Below are 22865 nucleotides of genomic sequence, written 5' to 3' on the forward strand. Positions count from 1 at the left end.
ATCAGTAAAGGAACGAGATGCTTGGGCATATTTGCAGTGTCGTCCCGCTGTGCTTCCAGTGGCATGTAGGCGTTATCGACAAATGTAAAAAATTAGCAAGGCTTTTTATGAGATAGAAGTAGACAGCTATGTCAATAAGTTATTTTTGCTTTGAATTCACACACTAAAGAGGAGAGAGAGTGAAAGGGGAGCGTATCCTTGTGAACTAAATGACGCTTGAGATAAACTTGGAACAATGGTTTGTTGGTGGAGCAGTTCTGTGGAATACTTTGAGAGTAAGGAAACTGCAGTAGCAGCAGTTAGACGGGGAGTAAAAAAATGCAACACTGGTTTTATATGAACGAGCTGCCTTTAAGATGTGGCCGCAACAGTTCAGTAGATAAGCAAAAATAATTTTAAAATTTAGGAGAGCAATTAAAAATAAATTATTTGCCTACCTCACACTGCCAGTGGCAAGAGAAGCCATGCTTTAATGTTTTCAATCAGTCATTTATATCCATCCATTTATGTCGGCCTAATCGTCCATGTAGATGTTTTGATTGTTGCTTTTGACTTATCGTGGCGTCACATTTTAATACTGACATCTGTTTTCAGAATCAAAATGAGCCTGGAGACGCCACAGCCGGAATGCGAAAGGTGAATTCTTTGGCCATTCATCGTCTAGCGTCACCATGATCAAATGCACTGTTGCCAGGAGAATGTACTGCCGGGAGGTATTCTCCTTAAGATTTAGTAAAAATTGTAGCATTAAGTGTCTCCTTTGCGATTTTGCATAGCCTTTGATTTGCGAGTCGATTCATTTAGTTTATGAGGGGTGGGCAGTTGGCATACCCTGCCTTTGCGTCTTATGTACACGTTCAGCTGAGTAGCTCTGGGATACAGCAAGCGAATCTGATGTGTAGTGGTAATCGCATTAACGTCGACAGTTATCTTCCTGTTTGAGCTGCTACTGCTGCTTACCAACGCAAGCAGCAGTTGCCCAAGATGGCGTGAAAGAGGTTCATTGAAGAGTGGCACATACTCTGAGTCACATACCCAGAGATCCAAGCAGGTCCATCAGATGGTTATTAACGGCCCTTCGCGCCGGGCGCGACATGGAGAGAATGGCGACTTCCAGCGAAGAAATGGATAGCTCTGCGGAGGAGTTACCAGCAACTCCGACTACTTCAGCAATACCTAATGAGCAAGAGGACAAGACGGGCTGGAAAGTGGTGATCAGCCGGAAAACGAAGAAGAAGGAACGCGCCGAAACAACTGTGCCACAGCAAGCACAACATACAAGCGGCGGGCAGGTGAGCTCTTCTCGCACGCCTCCTAACGTTATGAACTGGGTGATTAGAGCCTCACGCATGCCACCCCTACCGCAAGACAACATCAAGATAGTGCTTCGCCCAAAGGGCGGCTTGAACATACAAAAGGTCGGACCGACCTCAGTGAGTAAAGCCCTCATGGCAGCAGTAGAACTTAATCCAGAGCAGACCACGGAGGACTATATATGTCCCAATATTACGCAGAATATCATGGTGGCGAGCACGCCCTTTCGAGAAAATGCAGAAAAGTATGCGGACGTAAGGGCTATCCGAATAGCCGGAAAAGAGTACGCAGTCAGCGCTTACGAAACTGCCCCAAGCGACACCTGCAAGGGGGTAATCAGATACATCGACGCTGCCGACGATTACAGGACGATTGAAAGAAACATCGTGAATGACCGCAACCCCTTGGCACTAGCGGCGAAAAGAATCAAGAACTCAGGAACAGTGATCATTGTGTTTGATGGACTTCGCGTCCCAAACTTCGTAAGATAAGGACCAACACTGGTACCCTGCTCCTTATATCGCAAACAAGTGGACATATGCTACGTATGCGGCAAACTCGGACATCGTGCGGACGTTTGCCCCGAGCCGGGCTCCACCGAATGCAGGGGCTGTGGTCTTCTTAACCCCACCTCATCCCATGTGTGCGATCCGAAATGCAAGCTGTGCGGGGGCTTGCACGCGACAGCGGACAAGGTGTGTAAGAACCGCTATCTCATTCCATACGTAGTACGCGCACGACGACAACGAGCACGACTGGAGCAACAAGAGAAGGCACAGCTAGTCGAAAAAGAAAAGCAACACGCGCAACGAGGCCGATCTACGTCGAAGACGCCGGGACGCAGCCGCTCACGCTCTCGATCGAGGAGCCACACACCTGCGAGGACAAGCAGGAGTCGTTCAAGGTCACAGGTGCGCTTCGGTGGAAAGAACAATGGAGGCGACGGCACGGGGGCAGACAAAGTCAGAGGAGCTACGACGACCACGCCAAAGGAAAGTGAGTTCCGCAACCCAGATAAAGAGCGGATAGCTATGTTAGAACAGGAACTAAGAGAGCTAAAAGCCGCTTATACTTAGCTAACACTCGAATTAACTGAAATACGTAAAGCGAACAGCAGTAGGCCAACGCGCACTCCCGGACCACCAACCGACATCGAAACTCCCCAGCCAGTTGAGATTGCGAGACAGGGAGAACAACGCGAAGAATGCCCGCCTCCTAAGAAGCGAGCTGTAACGCAACCGCGAATGGCCGTGCGATCAGACGTTAAGGACACCATGGACGCCATGAGCGAGAACATGAGGCTCATGCACGAGAGCATGGTGCGAATGAACGAGAAAATGGACGTATTTAGCACGCGAGTTCAGAAAATGGAAATGTATCTAAACAACACTGTAGTACCGTCCCTGGAGAGGATGAGTTCACAACACGTCGGTGCGCAAGGCCCACCACATGACGGTTTCACTGCAAGTGAAGGGGGCTACAACAGCCAACATGGCAATGACAAATAAGACACGAAATCTCTGCATCTGGCAATGTAACTGCAGGGGGATCGCCTCAAAAAAGGCGGTCCGCCTGCAGATGGTCAAATCAGAAACCGAGAAGCCACACGTAATCTTGCTACAAGAAACACTCATAACTGAACTGGCCCTTACGGGATATAAAGTCGAAGCCCACAGGAACGATTGGAAAGAAGATCCCGTACATTCAGCATGAAATCCGCAACACAGCCTGCTATCTAGGACACCTCACGATCGAGATCATACCAAATGACCACGTAGGGAACAAGCAAAGCATTTTTCTCACTAATCTGTACAGCAGCCCTAAGGACATGAGGCAAGGATTCAGAGGCATACTGGGCAAGATCGCGCGCGTCGCCAAAGATAGTCCGCTGATTGTAGGTGGGGATTTTAACGCCCCACACCAGGCGTGGGGCTACGCGTATCCCTCTAGCAAGGGAGATCGTCTTCACACGACAGCCTCCGATCTCGACTTCATGCTGATCACAGACCCACAAACCCCAACTAGATGTGGCACTTCCACATGTCGAGACACCACACCGGACCTCACTTTCGTCCGGGGCGTATAGGAATGTGCCTGGCACAACTCGGGCATAGACCTTGGCAGTGACCACTATATTCTCCGAATTGATGCAGAGCTCCCGGGAAAGAAGCAAAGGGAGTACAAACTAATCGATTGGGACAAATTTCGTGCAATACGGACGCAGCCATCCAACTCAACAGGAGCAAACACGAAGCATACGATAACTAGTTGGACCAAACAGCTCAAAGCAGACATCGTAGCCTCGGAACGAACGATTACGACTGACGTTAAGGTAGAGAGAATGGACAGTCGGCTAGCGAATCTACTCGAAGCCAAACAATCCATACTAGCCAGGTGGAAGGGTCAACGTTTCAACAGAAGACTACGAAGGAAACTCGCCGAACTCAACAAGACCATTGAAGAATACTGCGTGGTTCTCTCCCGACAACAATGGGACGATGTCTGTAACTCTCTCAACGGGCAAATACGCAAAGGGAGTGGGTGGAGGCTCATAAAACACCTCCTCGACGAAAACGGAACAAAGTCCAAAACTATGCAACGGATCAGGCTAAGCAAATTAGTACACCACGCGAAGCAAAGCAGTACTGCCGAAGCACTTATAGAAGACCTTGCCAAACGGTACTTACCGCTTAAATCGGGGCAATCTCGTAGCTTACAAAGGAAGAACTACGACGGTGTCCCAAACTCGGAGCTAGATGCGGACTTCACAGAAAGCGAAGTACGCTTCGCAATTCACACAACCTCAACAGTAACTCTGCAGCAGGCCCCGGTGGTATCACAAATCGGACTCTCCGAAATTTAGACGACACATCGGTCATGTTCTTAACGCAACAAATCAACGAAGCCTGGAAAACCGGCCATCTACCTGCAGAGTGGAAGCAAGCCAACACGGTCCTCTTCCCAAAACCGGGCAAGCCGCTGGGGCTACCAAACCTGAGGCCGATCTCACTAACGTCATGCCTTGGAAAACTAGCCGAACACGTCATCCTGAACCGACTATCGGAATACGTAGAAGAAAAGGAGTACTTCCCCTACAATATTATCGGCTATAGGCCGGGTCTCTCAACGCAAGACGCTATGCTAAGAATCAAGAAAAGTCTGCTGGATCGCCCCACACGAGACACCAAGGCGCTACTAGGACTTGACGTGGAGCAAGCTTTTGACAACATCCAACATCAAGCCATTCTCAAAGCCATATCTGAACACAATCTCGGAACACGTTTCTACCGCTACGTCAAGGCGTTTCTGGAGGATCGAACGGCCACTCTCCGGATAGGCGAGCACGTCTCGGAGATCTTTGAACTGGGCGATAAGGGAACACCGCAAGGCTCGGTACTTTCGCCATTCTTATTTAACTTGGCGATGACAAAGCTCTCTCGCGCACTGGGTGAAATTGACGACGTGGAGCACACCATATACGCAGACGATGTCACCATCTGGAGCACTGGTGGCAGTGATGCGGAATTAGAATCTCGCATGCAAGAAGCCATCTCGGTTACTGAAGCCCATCTCACCCCAATGGGACTTCGCTGCTCTTCCAGAAAATCCGAGCTACTCATCTACCATCCCCCAAGACCAGGGCGCCCGCCCAACGACTGGCGCAGACACCACACTCCATGCATTGAGTTACACGACAGGGACGGAAATCGCATACATACGGTTGACAAAATACGAATCCTAGGACTAATCATCCAAAGTAACGGCTCCAACTGGGTGATGCTGGACAGCATCAAGATCAAGATTGCGAACGCGATCCGAATGTTTCGGCGCATCATGAATAGGCACAGGGGACTGAGCGAGGACAACGCCATTAGAATGGTCCATGCTTTTGTACTCTGTCACATCACATACGTGGCTGCGATGCTCAACTGGAAAAAAGAACAGGGGAAAAGGCTCGAAGTACACATACGACGAGCTTTCAAGACAGCGTTGGGTCTCCCCGATAATGCCTCCACTGATCTACTCTTACAGCTAGGAGTGCACAATACCCTTGCCGAAATCATCGAGGCTCAGCACACGGCACAGATCGCACGCCTATCAGGCACCAAAGCGGGCAGAGAGATTCTCGTCAAGCTCAGCCTGAACACCATAGCGGAAAGGGACAACGTCTTGCAGTTACCTAAAGTCATGCAAGAAGCAATTAAAGTGCTCCCCTTCCCAAGAAACGTACACCCGATCCGCAATCAAGGAAGAAGACTCGCCCGCGCCAGAGCACTCGCGGCAGACGCGACAAGGTTTCCCGACCAGACAGCTTTCGTGGATGCTGCGTACATACCGGGAAAGCACGCCTACTCGGTAGCATTAATCGACGGGCACGGGCGAACGCGCAACTCACTCACGCTTTACACTAAGAAGCCAGATGTAGCTGAACAAGCAGCGATAGCACTAGCGCTCAAAGAATCGAGCTTCACAACTGTATACAGCGACTCTAGAGCAGCCACTCGAGCTTTCGCCAAGGGCAGGATAGACAAGACGACGCTACGAATCTTAGGCGGAAGTAATATCACCGATCACTCCATCATTTGGTTCCCGGCACACATGGGCAGCTTAGGGGGCGGCCTGCGGAATCTCAACGAGATCGCACACGAGGCGGCGCGAGGACTCGTCGACCGCGTCCCTCCGGTTTCCCCCGCTACCCCGCATATCGAGTACAGGGATCAATTATTCACTTACAACAAGCTCACTAAACACTTTTATCTAAGCAGACGAGAGTTCCCCCTCCCGGATAAGAAATTAACGCGCACCCAATCAGTCACGCTACGCTTGCTCCAAACGAACTCATACCCCAACCCCTGGCGCAAGAAGCACATCGACCCAGACTACGACGGACATGTGTGTGAACATTGCAGTGAACGTGTTGACTTGAACTATATGCTGTGTGGTTGTGCATCGAGTGACGATTACGCCAAGAACAAGGAACATTGGGACATAGTGCTAAAAAGTGCTTCACTACACGACCAACTTCGGGCTGTCCAGAAGGCCCGCGAGGCGGTGGAGAGCTTCGGGCACTCTGTGCCGACGTGGGAGGTGCCCTCTACACCTGGCGCCTAGCCAAGTTTCCTTCAGGACCCCTTCTTTGGGAAATAAAGTTTTACCACCACCACCACCATGGTTATTAAACCACTTCCCTCAACATAGCAGCCCTACCCATTAGGCCATTGACCACCAAGTGACAGAAATTCGCTGGAAAATACTTAAGAGACAGACACCCGAAAGTATGTGAAGTATCCTAAAAATGGCTACTTGCATTAAAGTTTTTGATGCTTTGGTTTACTTACTATTTTATATTGTACTGGGTGAATCCTTCTTTTTCTGAAGCACATGGCATCCTAACAGCATAACAAGCTATGACATTAGTTTTAGGTGTTTTTATTAGTGACATTAGTTCACATTTTAGGTCTGGAGCAGGCAGTATTTCTGTGATTTATTTGGAGTGTGGCTGTTGTGTAAATGTGCTTAAAATCCTTAAACTACCTCACTAATATTTACCTAAACCTGCCGTTTCACATAGGTTGGAGAAGTGCTCATTCAGATGATTCTTGCACAGCTTGCCATGGTCGACCAGGCAAGTTTGCAAGGGCCTTGATTCACCATGTGTTTACAGAGAAGAACCTCATGGGCCACTCACTTCTCGGAAACACCACCAATAGGCAAGAAGAAGCTCTTGGCCTTATCAGGGTCAACGCTGTTATAGGCAAGTACCATACATCCTTTTTCCCATTGCATTTTTGCATTCACATTTTGTACTTGGAATTACCAGCTTGCTATTAGCACAACAAATGACTTTAAAGTAGCCTGTGTCTGCAACTACGTGCTACAATAGCCTACTATTTGGAATGAATGTTCATTTGATCTCAAGTCTCTAATGCCTCCATTCTAAAGTGCTAAATTTTAAAAGCAGCCTTAACTGCCAGAAGTGATTGGTGGCTCCAACTGACAAAATTAGGTGTATTTGCACATTAGTTGCACTACTTGACTGTCATTGCAATGAATAGTTGCAATGAAGCAACTACCAATCTGTGAAGCATGCTACCAATCTGGTGGTATAGCGGGTGTGCTTAAGTTGCCTGAAAGTGCTGTTATAATATAGGAATTGTGGAGAAGCTATGCTGAAGTGCAGTGACTGCTCAACTCGAGGGACAGCACTTCACCAAATTTCAGCAATCAAAATGGCCCTCTAGATTCTGTAATGCAAAACATGGTGGTTTCACCTATTTCAACAGACCACATTGAATTAAAGTTGCTCCTGTCTTGAAGGAGGTCCATGTGGTGACAGACAGTAGCCTTTCAGCAGAGGGAGCTTAAGTTATGGGGCATAATTGTTTGGTTGTTTCGATCAAAGCAACAATTGGAACAGTTGCCAACTTCGTTATCAACATTGCTATGTTTAGCAATGTCCATTGATTCTAGGCACTCAACCTATTAAGATCCAATTTATCACATTGTATTCTAGGATGTGGAAAAAAACAAAGATATTTATTTGACTTTGCCTCACGTTCCCATAAAATGATCAGTACTCAATAGGCCCTTGGCAGCTACTATATAAAGCTTCTTACAGAACATGAGACATGTCCACAGCTCCCACTCTGAAATTGTTGGAAATGTCTCCTGCTTTCTTACTTCAAGGACGCACTTGCCTGTTTTCAGCGTTATTATAAACCAGTGCTCAAGTACTATGGGTTTAGATTTATCAAAGATTGAATGAGCTTTGTAGGTGTTCAGTTTAACCCTTTGAGGATGACATATTTTCTGGAAATACGTCCTCCAATTTAAGCGTTACATTTTTATTCGGGATTGTTCTTTAGAGTGACCTTTCGAGAAAAAAATGGGTAAATAATTTTTTAGGTCACAAAGTGACAAAGGTTTCTTAGTGTCTGCTGTTTTACACCATGTTTATTGTAGCATGCAAGGCAAACTAGCATAATCACATTTTTTAAATGTAATGACACTCACAAAACATTAAACTAGGTGAATACTCCCAAACTACTGCAGTGATGGGCACCATAGAGTAAAGAGAAAGATCAGTTTTGGAAGAAGCCGAGGGGCAACAGCACAATCAGGATTTTTGTAGAAGTCGCAGAAGGTTACATAATCTGTAATGTGATGCTTGGGGACACTTCATTCTTAAAAGGTATGCTTATTTATATGTTCTTTCGCTGCCTCATATTTATGGTCGTGACCACACGATTTGTTTCCGCCACTCTACATGCATGGCACTGACCCTCAAAGGATTAGCAGAGCCAGTCCACTTGCATATTCCTCTTGTAAGACTGAGCATTTCTTCGTATTTCTTCTTCGCATTTATTTGTGTTAGTGTAACCAGGTTTGCGTGCAACTGCGGTAAATCCTCGTTATAAGCAGTATTTTCTTTTAAGTAGAGAGGCATAAGAATGGCCATCATAATGCGAGAAGTGCACTCCAGTAGCATATGAGCTCGTAATACAAATTCAGATATACCACACTCAATTCTGGCCGCATAACCGTATTTAGAGCAACTCCTGCAAGGAAAAGTGCAATAAAGTACTGCACATTTTGATTATGATTGTTCAGAGAACTAATTTTAGTTGCCAGTAGTCTGAAGTCTTTTTTCCACCATTGTGTTCCTAAGCAAGCAACGTTCACATTTTTCACACCAAGGATATTCATGAAGTTATTCTGCCACAGTGGGCTTTTCCTGTTTGCCTTCTGCATATTGTACTAAGTGGAGTCCTCCGGCGCCACTCCACTTTGAAAGCTGGTCATTCTCTAGAATTTAATTCGTGAAAACTTTGAATAAACAAAACAAATGAAACAGTTTCATTATGACAGGGCGTACTGTATGTCGCACTTTTGCATGTGGAACATTCATCTTGAACCTGATGCTGTTTTTCCTTTTTTTACAGGCTTTACCTGTCACAAGGTTCCTGGGAGAAACATGGCCTACATTAAGAACACTGGCCTCACTTCTCGCAAGGGACCAGAAGTGTCCAGAAGAGCTCAAGTCTGTGGACAGTTCAAGTGTTGTGCACTTGCAGCCCTCAACATTTTTTTTATTATTATGATGTTTCTAGTCACCTGAAAAGCCCAGGTTGGATGGTTCAGACACATGTACTGTGTTGTGATTAATAATTAATTGCACAAGTGTTGCGCTTTCTATTTTAATTCATTTTTACATAAATTGTTAATATATTTCTACAAAAGATAGTGTTTCTTGACTATTTTATTTCATAGGTATCTCGGGTCATTTCATGCCAAGACTGTTCCATGACGGCACACCATTTCAAGTTTGTTTGATAAAATAAAGTAGGCACAGTGAGAAATTTTACAGAAAATTAGGTTTCATAAGTACACCGGAATGTGGAATCTGTGCTATTGTCAGAGTGGTTCTGTTTAAGAAAAACTACATATTAACATGTTTGTAGTAATGGTTTATTTTGCTATTTCAAAACAGTAAGAATTAAGAGGTAAAAGTTTGCTTAAATTCAGAGTGCAACAACAGTTCTCGGGCACGTGATCTTTTTGGGTGATGGCAACTGGTTTACTGACCAGTTGGAGTGATGGAGGCAAAAGCTGGGTGATGGCAACTGGTTTACTTACCAGTTGCCATCACCTAAAAAGATCACGTGCTCGTGACGCCTGTGGCAGAAAAGGATGTACCACATCCGCCCCTAGGTTTGTGAGTGGTGGCGCTGGTTAACAATCCGGATGAGCTCTAGTTGTAAAAAACATAATTACTCCAGAAAATGGATGGCAAAAACGGCTCCGCCGTAGCTCAATGGTGAGAGCATCGCACGCGTAATGCGAAGACGTGGGTTCGTTCCCCACCTGCGGACAGTTGTTTTTTCATCCACTTTAATTGCTGTTAATTCATCGTTTTCTTTAGTTGAATTAGTAAGTACAAGTGATTTCCCCTGTGTTGTCCTTGGTGTCATTGTTTGTTGGCTTCTTATGATATGATTAATAAAAATCGGGCCCTCGGTTCCCTTTCTTCTCGTTCATATATATTGTCACGAGCAATGGCAAAGACAAAGACATTGTAGTGGGGCTGGGTCAGAGGCTCTCTTGTCGGACTGAAAACCTGCTGGAACCTGTGCGCTCTGTGCAGTCTTGACTAGGCAAGCGCTAGCCGTTCACGGTTAATTAAATACTCCCCGTGACATCTTTTTGGTGGAGGTTGCGGGCTCTATTCCACCCGGCCCTGGATCTTCGGAGCGGACGCCACGTTTCTCCCGCCTCCATGGCCGAAAACAGTACGCAGTCATCGCAGCCCGCGCCTGCGGCGCCGCCGACCGTGGTCCTTTCGCAGCCCCTCGACCCCGGCACGTTTTGCGGCACAGACAACAAAGACGTCGGCGATTGGCTCCTATTGTACGAGCGCGTCAGCAAGCACCACAGGTGGGATGAGACTCTAATGCTTGCCAACGTCATTTTCTACCTACGGGGCACGGCTCGGGTATGGTTTAACACGCACGAAGAAGAACTTACAAGTTGGGCCCTATGCAAGGAGAAGATGCGTGCACTGTTTGGCCGATCGGCCGCGCGTCAAATGACAGCCCGGCACGAGCTGGCGGCCAGAGCTCAGACGTCCACGGAGTCGTACGTCGCATACATTCAAGACATACTAGCCTTGTGCCGTACCATTGAAAAAGACATGCCAGAGACGGACAAGGTTGGCCACGTGTTGAAAGGCATAGCTGACGATGCCTTCAACATCCTCATGTGTAAGAACTGCACCACGGTTGACTCCATTATCACTGAATGCCGGCGGTTTGAACAAGCCAAAAGCAGGAGGATTACTCAGCGCTTTAACAGACTCCCGAATACAGCTGCGACATCCTCGGGCGACGATCCCGTGACGCCCCCTCCGTTCTCGCCGCCTAACAACTTGACCAGGATTGTTCGCCAGGAGCTCGAAGCCATGGCTCCAGCCGCTTATCAGGCACCTCCTCACGACCATTTGGCGACAATATCTCTCAATCAGGCCGTCGTACGTCAGGAGGTTGCCAATATGGGCGTCGTATTTCCACAAGCCCCCAGTTACGCCCCTCCGCCCATGGGCGCGTCCGGTACTCCCACTGAACACCACACCGCCCCAATTGTTGCTGCTGCCGCTTCCGCTCCCCGGTTCACACCCCGCTACCGCAACCCTTCTGAGTGGAGGACGCCTGACGATCGACCAGTCTGTTTTTCTTGCTCTCGCGTCGGCCACATTTCACGCCACTGCCGCAATCGTCGGAATTACCGACCAAGTTTCCCCGGTGACCACCGCCAAGATCGTGGCCCGTACTACAGCACATCTTTTCTTGACGACCAACTCCCGGCCCGTGATCCTCACCGTCTTTCTTCGCGCTGAGAATCGACCTACGCCGATATTGCCGCACAAGGACACTGGTCCAGCCGATCGCTGTCACCTCAGAGTCGCCACTCACGCTCCCCTCAACGCCGTCGCTCTCCTTCTCCGGCTTCCTCTGGACACCACCCGGGAAACTAGCCAGTGCAGCTCCGGGAGGTGAGGCTGCATTGACGACAAGGACCGCAAATCCTCTATCGACCCCTACTTCAAGACGCAATTTGCTCGGTGTTCTCGTCGACGGCGTGCCCGTTACTGCTCTCATCGATACTGGCACCCACATATCTGTTATGAGTTCTACGCTCCGACCCCGCCTACGCAAAGTGCTGACACCTGCCGTCTCTCCTACTGTGCGAGTAGCTGACGGCACCCGAACACCTGTTCTTGGTATGTGCGCTGCCCGCGTTACTGTTGCCGGCCACCACACTTCAGTTCTCTTCGCCGTTCTCGACGCTTGCCCACATGATGTCATTCTTGGCATTGACTTCTTGAGCGCCCACTCTGCCCTCATCGATTGTTCTTCTGGCATTTTGCGGCTCGAACTTCCATTGTGTCCTGATGACACCGCATCAAGTAACGCTAGCCTACGTTCCCTGGAGTTTCTACGACTACCCGCGCAGGCTGCTACCTACGTCCTTATGTCACCGTTTCCCCCAGTCGCTGATGGTGAATATGTGGTCGCTCCCCTCACAGACCTGATCCTTTCGCGCAACATAGCATTTCCCCATACCGTAGTGCTTATTGCCAACAAGAAAACATTGCTTCCAGTCCTCAACTTTTCTACTTCGACCCATGTTCTTCCTCAAAGAATTTCACTAGCCGAACTGTCACCTTTGGAAGAATGTATTGTTTCTGCATTCGCTGCTGACGCTGAGACCGCGACGCAACCTGCCATACCGGCGCCATCCCAGGCACTTCTGGACAAAATGATATCCCCCGACCTCCTACCTTCTCAAAGTGCAGCACTCCGTGGTGTCCTATTTTCGTACCTGGACGTATTTGATGTTGCGAACAGTCCACTAGGACGTACACATGTAGTGGCCCACCGCATCGACACTGGAGACGCCAGCCCCCTTCACAAGCACCCTTACCGAGTATCTCACTCTGAGCGCGAAGTCATCCAAACGGAGGTAGAGAAAATGCTTGATAAAGATGTTATAGAGCCTTCCTCTAGCCCTTGGGCATCCCCTGTAGTGCTTGTGAAAAAGAAGGACAACAGCTGGCGGTTCTGCGTCGATTATCGCCATCTCAATCGGGTAACGAAGAAGGATGTGTATCCTCTCCCACGAATTGATGATGCGCTCGACTGCCTCCATGGTGCCAAATATTTCTCGTCGCTAGATCTCCGCTCGGGATACTGGCAAATTGCCGTCGATGACCGCGAGAAGACCGCATTCATCACACCCGACGGCCTCTACCAATTTAAGGTTATGCCTTTTGGGTTGTGTAATGCTCCTGCAACTTTTGAACGCATGATGGACACTCTTCTACGCGGTCTGAAATGGTCGACCTGTCTTTGTTATCTGGACGACGTCATCGTTTTCTCGCCCAGCTTTGACAGCCACCTCCGTCGTCTGTCGGCCATTCTCGACATCTTTCGCCGGGCTGGCCTGCAGCTCAATTCGTCTTAGTGTACCTTTGGGCGCCGCCAGATCAAATTACTTGGACACTTAGTCGACGCTACTTTATAATAAAGCTCCATGCTACTTTACTGTAGCATGGAGCTTTATTATCCCCACAGGTTGGTTTTAAGCTTACGCATTCCGGAATTAGGCTTTCTGAGGACTTTTCTCCCAGAGTTCGTGGTATTAGGAAGAAACTTTGGGAGACGTCCAGTCAGCATCGTAACAATACGTCTTCTGTTAAGATTAGATTTGACCACACTTTCATCGACAACATTCGGTATAACTGGTGCGATGCCACCGACTCTCTTATTAAAGTTTCTAATCGTCACAGCTTTTTTAAGACAGCAGGTTCCGCATCACAGTCAGCAACAGGCTGACCCTCTTCTGCAACTCAAAGAGGTCTTACCATCATGAACATCAACTCTAGAAGTATAGCTAATAAATTTCCTCTTTTTCTTGCGGTTGTTTTGTCCTATTCACCTGACATTGATATCACCGAAACTTGGTTACGTGCGGGTATTCATGACACCGCCATGTTTACACCGCCAGGTTAGGTCACCATGCGAAATGACCGTCATAATCAAAAAAAAGGTGGTGTTTCACTGCTTTTTCGCTCGGATATCAATATTAGCCTAGAAGGTGTTTTGAATCTCGTACTTAACTTAGACGCTAAAAAAAACCAGCCGGACCTGATGGAATTCCGAATTCCTTTTTAGTACGATTCTCGCCATGGACATCTAAATATATGTTCATTATATGTAAGAAGTCCTTTAATAGTGGCGTTGTTCCTTCTTCCTGGAGAAGGGCTAAAGTACTACCTTTATATAAATCTAGTGACAGGCAGTTCTTATCTAACTATAAGCCTATTTATTTAACTCCAACCTCGTGTAAGATACTAGAACACAATCTATAAGCATATTATAATGTTCCTTGAAAATAATAACCTCTTGAACAGCTTTCAGCATGGCTTCAGGCGTGGTTTTAGTACTGTAACCCAACTTGCGGAGTTCACTCCTGACCTTTCTCATTACATCAACTTAGGCAATCACATTCACACAATTTTCATTCACTTTAGCAAAGCTTTTGACACTGTACTACACTCTGAATTGCTTTTCAAACAGCATAATATTCTAAATAACCCTCAGTTGATGTCTTGGATTTCTAGTTTCCTTTCTTTGCGTTCCCAATTCGTATGCTATAATTCTGCGGATTCGCCTGTTGTCGACGTCACCTCAGGGGTCCCACAGGGATCTGTACTTGGCCCTCTACTATTCTTATTGTTTATTGAGGACATTCCAGACCACGTTACTTCAAAGATACGCCTCTATGCAGATGATTGTATTCTATACAGCCAAGTTACTCGCTGATCATCAGCTTCTAAGGATGCCTTTGTTTCATTTTGTGACTGGTGTGCTACCCGGAAAGTGAGCATCAATTTTGATAAAATTGTTATAATGTATTTTACTAACAGACACATGCCCATATGTTTTGATTATATTTGCAACACTGTACCACTAACAAGAGTTTTTCAATACAAATATTTAGGCATCATTCTGGCCAGTTTCTCAGGACCAATAAAAGTTCTTGTCACTGTCATCATTTTTACACCCACCTTGACTTGGCCCGAACATATAGATTACATTTGTAGTAAAGCGTTAAAAAAACTGGTTACATCCACCAGACTTTCTCTGCTGCTCCGAAGGACACTAACTTAGTAGCATACAAAACACTGATTCGCCCAATGTCCAGGATGACGGGGCGGTGAAGTTTGCGACGTGCCCGAAGCAACACGCATTCATTATATCAACACGCATATCATTATATCAAGGCTGAGGCACATACTTCCTGTCAAAGTTAAAATTCTGCTGTATAATTCACTTGTCTCCTCACTTCTAGAGTATTGTTGTATTGTATGGTGCACAACTGGCGTTACAAACCTAAAAAAGCTACATATGCTTCAGAAGAGAGCTGTCCGGTGTATAGCAAATGTCCCTTACCTCTACCCTACATCTAAACTTTTTCTTGCATATGATATTTTACCAGTGTTTTGTTTATTTGACTACAGAATAATGATGATATACAAATGCTTCCTCCGTTATAACGAAAACTATTCTCTCTCGTTAGCGAAATTGAAAGAAAATCCGTGTACGAGGAATACTAGGTTTAAAGATCCATGGGCTGTGCCCACCCCCAGAGTATACGGTTATACACAATCATAGCGTTACACGGTGCCTGTACTAATAAATAAACTATCCAAGAGGATTTTGATCCTCTGTGCGCCTCTACTACAGCCATTAAGTGTTTTTGTCGGGACAAACTGTCCTAGAATAGCTGTGTTTTCTTACGGCATTATTTGAATGAAGGTTTTTTTTTTCTATTTGTCTATGCAATGTAAAACCATGTTCTTGTATGCATATTGTCTGTGATCAGTGTCCAAAGTATTTATCTATGAACGATGTTCGTTCTCTGCGACAGCTGTACTGCCATGTAATAGGGAGTCGGGACCTCTGTCAAGTCGCTGCTGCGACTTTTAGTCCCGTCCCCTCCTTTTTGACGAAGGAAAATAAAATGGAATGAATGAATGAATGAATGAATTCTCGCCTTGAGCTGGCATTGTCAATGCAGCCAAGGAGCGCCTGCTGCGTAAATCCATTGTGCTTCTCGGAGTACCCAGCACCTCCGCCAGGATGTTACGAGTCGAGTGGTTTAAAATATATTTACAGGTATATTTACAATGCGGTCACTCTCATACAAAACATACAAGATGGCAAAACCTATCCGCGTGACATAAGAGCGTAGTCGTCTTCCGTACTGTCCTCAGCTTCATCTCGAGCAGCGCTTCGTAACAATATGCTTCCTCCTCATGGAACCCATATAAGCAATGCCAAATTAATTGTATTGAGTCGGTCCAGGGGAAGGCTAATCATTTTGTTTACCGTCGCTTCGACCGATACTTTTCACCGTCAGCTGCTCTTTCTGAATTAAACCTGCAGTTTCTTTCTAGATGGCGGCACATAGAATCTCGGAAGATTTTCTATTCATATATAACAACTATCTTAGTCAACTCTCGGAAACCCTCCCTTTTAACGCCTGATTGCCCGACTTCAACTAGAGCTTATCATGCCTCTGATATCAGACCACTCCATGCATGCACTAACACTTTCAAATACAGTTTCTTCCCCCGCATGATTGAACAGTGGATTTTGTTACCTGCCGAAGTTTTTTACCCATTTCTCAATTTTGAAATGCTATTGCTGATGTATAGTTCCTTTACATTTTTCTATTTCTATGTTCCTGTTTCTGCATATCGTAATTAGTTTTACTCACATGTACGCCCTCTCCTGCCACTCCCTAATGGGCTGCAGTATCTATAAATAAAAAAAGCTCCTCCCCACGTAAAACGTACACTAACTAACGTACAAATCGTTCATAAGACCTAAACTTGAATACGCTTCAGCCATCTGCTATGGTGTGGTACGAAGAACTTTATTTAAATCCTGAGGAATCAGTCCGGGACGGATGCGGGCCGCTCCCACGTCGGGACAGAGAGGCCGAGCTCCTCTGCCGCCACACGGGCCCTCTGGACAGGCCTGTGTTGGTCCGCAGCACTTCACTGTGCAGAACCTGGTGCCCGCATGAAATTTACTTCACTAATGTCCTTGAAGCCGTACAGAATTACGCACTACTAGGTTCATTCACTGAGCATATTCCTACGAAATGTTAGACAAGGTGCCGTTCTCCAGTGTTCGTGTCGTCTTTTGAGGAAACAACTTTCCCTAAACACACATCTCTCCTTGATAAGTGGGCGCTCTGTCCATTGCACCGGCAACAGCTTCGCTGTACGTCCACTTTCGAAGGGTGGAATGGAGGCTCAATTCCTCATGCAACTTCTCTGCGAGCTGCGCCGCAGTGTCGTGTGAAGTGGTAGTGATTTATTATTGGCACTGCCCATGTAGTAGTGAACAGGTCAAGACAGCACTGTGCCGAGGTTCTATCTGTTTCCAAGAAATAACAAAATGTATGTGCTTATCAATCATTTTTCCTAAACATGTTATGTTTATTTCAGCTTCGTATGCCGCATTTTGGCAGGTTGTTACAAGCGCGAACTGTAATGGAGTGAAATGGTGTAAAAACTATTTTCTTACGTACTTGAACTACGCCGAGCCTTGCGGTTCGCTTGAAGTGGCGATAAACACGAAGCGTACAAACCCTAGGTTTCGACAGAAATGGCGATGACGTAATTTGTGGTAAATAATGTATGATCATGAACTCATTCTTTGCTCTTTCCTGCTCAGGTTCTCTGAGAGGTCGTGAAATATTTAGCTTTTAGTTCAACGCCTGCGGGGTTAAATCACTATGGCTTTTTTTTTTCTTTTTATCGTCTTGTTTAAAGAACACACCTGAATATCAGACGGTAATGCACAGCTCACTGTTCTGGGCTCGATATACTCCGACGTAACGTCGACGCGCGCGCACGCTGGGCACAGCGACGCTACGCTAGCAAAACGCGATCACCCTATAGTCTGACGCGAGGCGCGACTGACGCGGCCAGCGTCCATCAGCGCGGCCCGGCAGCAGCCGGCGCGAAATGCAGCATGCTGCATTTCGCGCCGACGTCGTTACCCAGACTGCACCGCGTCCGCATGTCTTACCGCGCGGCGCTCTGCTCTACTGAGCATGCGCTCAGTAGAGCAGAGCACTACTGAGGTGCGGCCGCTGCCTCGGGCCGCGTCGCGTTGGACTATAGGCACCGGGCGCGGCATGAATTTGGACCGGTGGCGCCTTCATGCGGCGGCGCCGCAAATGTAATGGCATGTGGCGGCCGTGCCACGCGCAGCAGGCGCTGCCTTGAAACCAAGTCTGATCAAACATGTTGCGTTTTATTGCGATAGCAATTATATGGACACTTCAACCGGATTTCTCCCGTCGGCGTCGCCGTGATGTTCCGTATAGATAAAATCTTCGCCGCGCGCCGTATGCCCGAGCGGAAGCGTGCGGGGACGCGAGCTATCACGGAGAGCGAACGCACTCAATCTCCCACGCGCAAGCAAGGAAGCGGGAAGCCAGCGCCGGAGGGAGCGGGGGGGGGGGCGCTTCTACTCTGCCAACAACTGCGCTGGGCGCTCGCCCGCACCGTCTCTTATCTTCACACGGCTCTGACCTTTGTATGCGCTGTGCATTCGCCGCGCAGTTTCCGTTGAAGCGATAGACCGCACGTACCTCGCCCGCTGCGGCGTATGCGCTTGCTGCCAGCGTTTGGACAGTCGTCTACAGTCATTCAGTGTGATCTGTTCATGTTTGTTTGTGCGCGCTCACACCACGCTTGTTCATTCAGTTAGTAATAGTTGGGCCACATTTTCCAACGCACGCTACACATGCAATGCTGCCCAGATCGGCAGTGCAGCGCTACATGTATGTCCCTTCGCACGCGCTGCCCACGGGAAGCGCTTCTCATCAACACCACCGTTTCACACGCGCCTTCTCGTGGTCATCGAGTCTCTCTTCATGTCGGTCTACTTACGCCGCAGCACACCTGCTCACTTAATCAGCTCATGTTTACTACAATTCATATTGCTACCAAAGCCGCTCACCTTACTTCGTATGACATTGCTGTGTTGCTATCGCATTCATTGCTTCGCCCTTAGGGCGAAACTGACATTTTTTGGTTGCACCAACAGTTACTGAAACATGACTGAAGCTGGTTAGGCCATTCAATTCAATCGTTGTTTATCGCGGCATCGCGTTTTTCAGGCGGAAAGTCTGTATATGTGCGGTCTGTAGGCAACAGCGCGTACAGTGCTCAGCAATTGAAACGCGATACTCGAATCGTATGGTCGCCAGCGCTTTTTGCACTGACTGTAAGCGCTGGGGACGCCAAACTGATGCATTGCGGTGTAGAGTGAAAGCGGAAACCTTCGTAACGCATTACGACTGCATTTGGTCACACGGCGCTCACTTGGGGCGCGAAAAGAAAAGAAAAAAAAAACGGTGGCAGCCGCGCGCTGCCAGCGCTTCAATCGCTGGGCACTGTACATTTCCGACGCTGATTTGGTATAGTCTAGTTGTTCTAACGTTAATAAAAGAGCCGTTCATACGCAAGAGCTTCGTGTCCCACTTGCCTGTCTTCGCCTCCGCAGTGTAACGGCTCCGGAGCTTGGGAATTACCGAAGGCGAACACTCAGATTTGTAGTCATTTTGCCGTCTTATCAGTGTATCAGTCTTTCTTTTAATGTACATTTTCCTTCCTAGCAATTCCCAACGCTGGTTGCGTCCGGCACATGACTGTGTTGTGCATCGACGGCGAACGCCAACGCATTGGCGTGTTCACACTCGCCGCCACCGACGGCTCCCGTCGCGCTAAGCTATATAAAATGGGCCGTGACTGAAAATTAGGCTAGTTTATAAGCAATTAAGAATGCGGAAGCATTGCAAAGATAAAAGAACAACAAGGGGTCGACAGAGAACGGGAACTTACTGACACATGTGCGATCGGCGAAGCAGCTCAAGAAACGGATTAAGGAAAACGTACGTCTCCTTTTTTTCTGTCCGTAATTTTTGCGTTCTTCGCCTATTTACATGATTAAATACGCGAGAATGTTAACGCGCACAGCAAAATAACATCTGGAATATAACTGCACGAGTTCCACGTCTTATCTTGCCGCGGTGAGCTCCGTTCGCGTGCTTCATTTGCATCGCAATTTGCGCTCGTTTTTCTGCTTCATATACTACTTGATGCCACGAATGTTATCTGCCTCGTACAAGTGACGACGTTTCTCAAAAGCAGACACACGAAAATGCGTTTTCCGGTGCGTCAGCCCTTAAAACCCGCAGTGCAAAATCACTGAAGCACCGAGCGCCTTCGTCCCGTCGTCTGCTTCACATGACTGTGACCAATTGTGGACAATGTTTCTAGAATAGCTAAAGGCAAAATGCTGGTAGGAGGCTTGAAAAGTATAACCAGCCTTTCCCCTGAGGAGAAAATGGAGTAAGCGAAGCTCAATTGTCGTGTGTGTATCTGACCTCCGTGGTGATTTTATTTCTTTCTCTCTCTTTCTCTCTCTAATTATCTTTCTCTCTCGCTTTCTCTCTCTCTCTTTCTTTTTCACTTTTTTTCTTTCTCTTTCTTTTTTGTCCCTGGTATGTGCCATTCAGCTTGGACCCTTTCTGCACTATCACCAGGATCGGCCCACCTTTCAGCGTGACACCACCACCACCCCCGCCGACACTTCTGAGTCTATAACGCTTCGCTTAAAAATTGGAAGACGCGTAAGCTTCGCTTTTAAGAGTGGAACACGATAGCTCTCAAAGATCCCTGACTGCTTCTCACGCTTCCCGACGACAACTGCAGCTTAAGCAACCGTAATGGTTATCGGGAAACACTGGCGGCGAACGCAATGCACGAAGGCGAGCTTTCCGGTAGAAACGCCGCCTCTTGCGTGGGGCAATGCCGGAGATATTTCACATCCGCGCCAAAAAAATTGCATAATTTCCAGGTTTCCGTTTTTGTTTCGTACTTTTAATATTTCAATCTGAGAAGATTTATGAAAGGCATGCGCTGTGGGTGTTTTGTTTCATGACATTCGTTTCTGGATTGTCATTTTCAAAATTCCTAGAGATGGCTTTGTCAAGAACGCAAGACATGGTATGAGCAACATTAATGATAGAATGGTGTGGCAATATGACCCGCATATATCGCAATTCATATAAGAAGGCGTGCGCTATACATATACCTAAATATATTTGGAGGCCCTGCGTTTCTCGGGGGCCCTGCGAATGATTTTCTCAGCCGCGGATGCCGGCGCCGACACCAACGCCGACGCCGGATTTTCTGCGACACGGGGCCCTTAACGCTATCGCGTTAAAGTAGGCAAGTGTTACACGCTTGTAAAACGTGAAGGCGAAAGCCTGCCAGCTGTGGAAGACGATGACGAACGTGCGAGCAGTGGCACGAGTGCCACGAGCACTATGGGAAGGCTGGCATGATCAGCGGCATCGCAGCCAGCTGTGGAAGAAGACGACGAACGCGCGAGCAGTGGCAGGAGCGCGTCTCTGTAACGTGTGTGTGACGCATCTCTGTGACACGTCGCGTGGCGTGTGCAATTAGGAACGCACTAGGCACAGCTTTACTAAGCCACAGCCGCGGATGTGGAAGCACGACGTTACTTGCGGTCATTGCCGGTCTCTTTGTGTAATGAAATCTCGACGAGGGCCCAGTTTTACCGTTAACGGGCAGCGATGAGTTCAATCGGAACGGGCTACGATCTCTCGGCGTCGCAATTCTCGCCGGACGGGCGCGTGTTTCAGGTGGAGTACGCTCAGAAGGCGGTCGAGAATAGCGGCTCGGCGGTAGCCCTGCGAGGCCGCGACGGAGTCGTTTTTGCCGTCGAGAAGCTCGTTACCTCGAAGCTGTACGAGGCAGGAGCTAACAAGCGCATTTTCACCGTCGACAAGCACGTAGGAGTGGCTGTTGCGGGGCTCCTCGCGGACGCCAAACAGGTGGTGGATACGGCACGCGTGGAAGCATCCAACTACCGCTCTGAGTACGGTTCAGCCATCCCGCTAAGCTACCTGAAGGACCGCGTTGGTCTGCACATGCATGCGTACACCCTGTACAGTGCGGTGCGTCCCTTTGGCTGCGGCGTGCTTCTTGGCAGCTGCGACACGGACGGGCCACAGCTCTTTTGCATTGATCCATCGGGCACATCATGGGGCTACTTTGGATGCGCCATCGGCAAGGCACGCCAAGCTGCCAAGACTGAGATGGAGAAGCTGAATTCAAAAGACCTGGACTGCAGGCAACTCATCAAGGAAGCGGCCAGGATCATCTACGTTCTCCATGACGAGGTCAAGGGCAAGAACTTTGAGCTGGAGCTCAGCTGGGTCTGCGAGGAGTCTGATGGGCAGCACGAGTTTGTGCCCAAGGGTGTCTACCATGAAGCAGAAACACATGCCAAGACTGCACTTGAAGAATCGGACACTGATGATGAGATGTGACAAGTTGCTCACCAGGGAAGCGGGGACCTAAAGGAAAATAAAACCTATTGGCCATAAAAAAATTGCTGTGGTTTAGCATTGGTTAACCCTGGTTGATAGCGAAAGCTTCACTGCCCTGGCTAGGCCCATTGTCGAGCTGTGGCCGAGGTGTGGTTTCGTAATGATATACAGACATGTTTGCAATGAATAGAGTGTATATTCATCATTTGTATGCCTATGAAGACACTCCGGTGATCAGTAAAGTAGCGAGACTTGGTTGCAACTCGCAGCCGGGCCCGACTCTGCTCGGGCAACGGCGGCAATGTCTCCTTTCGGGGCTCCGTAAAACCCTAAATATAGTCCGACGTAGCGTGAACGCGCGCACACGTTATGTCACATTGGCGAGAACAGCGGCTATAGTTCGACCGATGGTTCGACGTACTGGCGCCGGCAACGTAACCGGACGCGCGGCCAATGCGCTCCAAAACACCCGGCGTCTGATGACGCTCGCCCGCGTGGCGATAACGTCGGACTCTAAGCGCGTATTAATGCTCTCTTGTGGT

At 48.0% G+C, this 22865-nt stretch overlaps 1 protein-coding gene across 1 annotated transcript; it reads left to right on the forward strand.

Moving 5' to 3' along the window:
- The first annotated feature begins 21479 nt into the window (after positions 1–21479).
- LOC119448513 (proteasome subunit alpha type-3) lies at positions 21480–22323 on the forward strand. The gene has a single exon (XM_037711768.2). The coding sequence runs from the start codon at positions 21565–21567 to the stop codon at positions 22321–22323; it is 759 nt and encodes a 252-aa protein (XP_037567696.1). The 5' UTR covers positions 21480–21564.
- The last annotated feature ends 542 nt before the right edge of the window (positions 22324–22865 follow it).

Source organism: Dermacentor silvarum, chromosome 4, assembly GCF_013339745.2.
Source record: "Dermacentor silvarum isolate Dsil-2018 chromosome 4, BIME_Dsil_1.4, whole genome shotgun sequence".
In the NCBI taxonomy this organism is placed as follows: Eukaryota; Metazoa; Arthropoda; class Arachnida; order Ixodida; family Ixodidae; genus Dermacentor; species Dermacentor silvarum.

What these genes read in the sequence shown, in the direction of transcription:
- LOC119448513 (XM_037711768.2), top strand. Translation starts at nt 21,565, where the DNA reads ATGAGTTCAATCGGAACGGGCTACGATCTCTCGGCGTCGCAATTCTCG.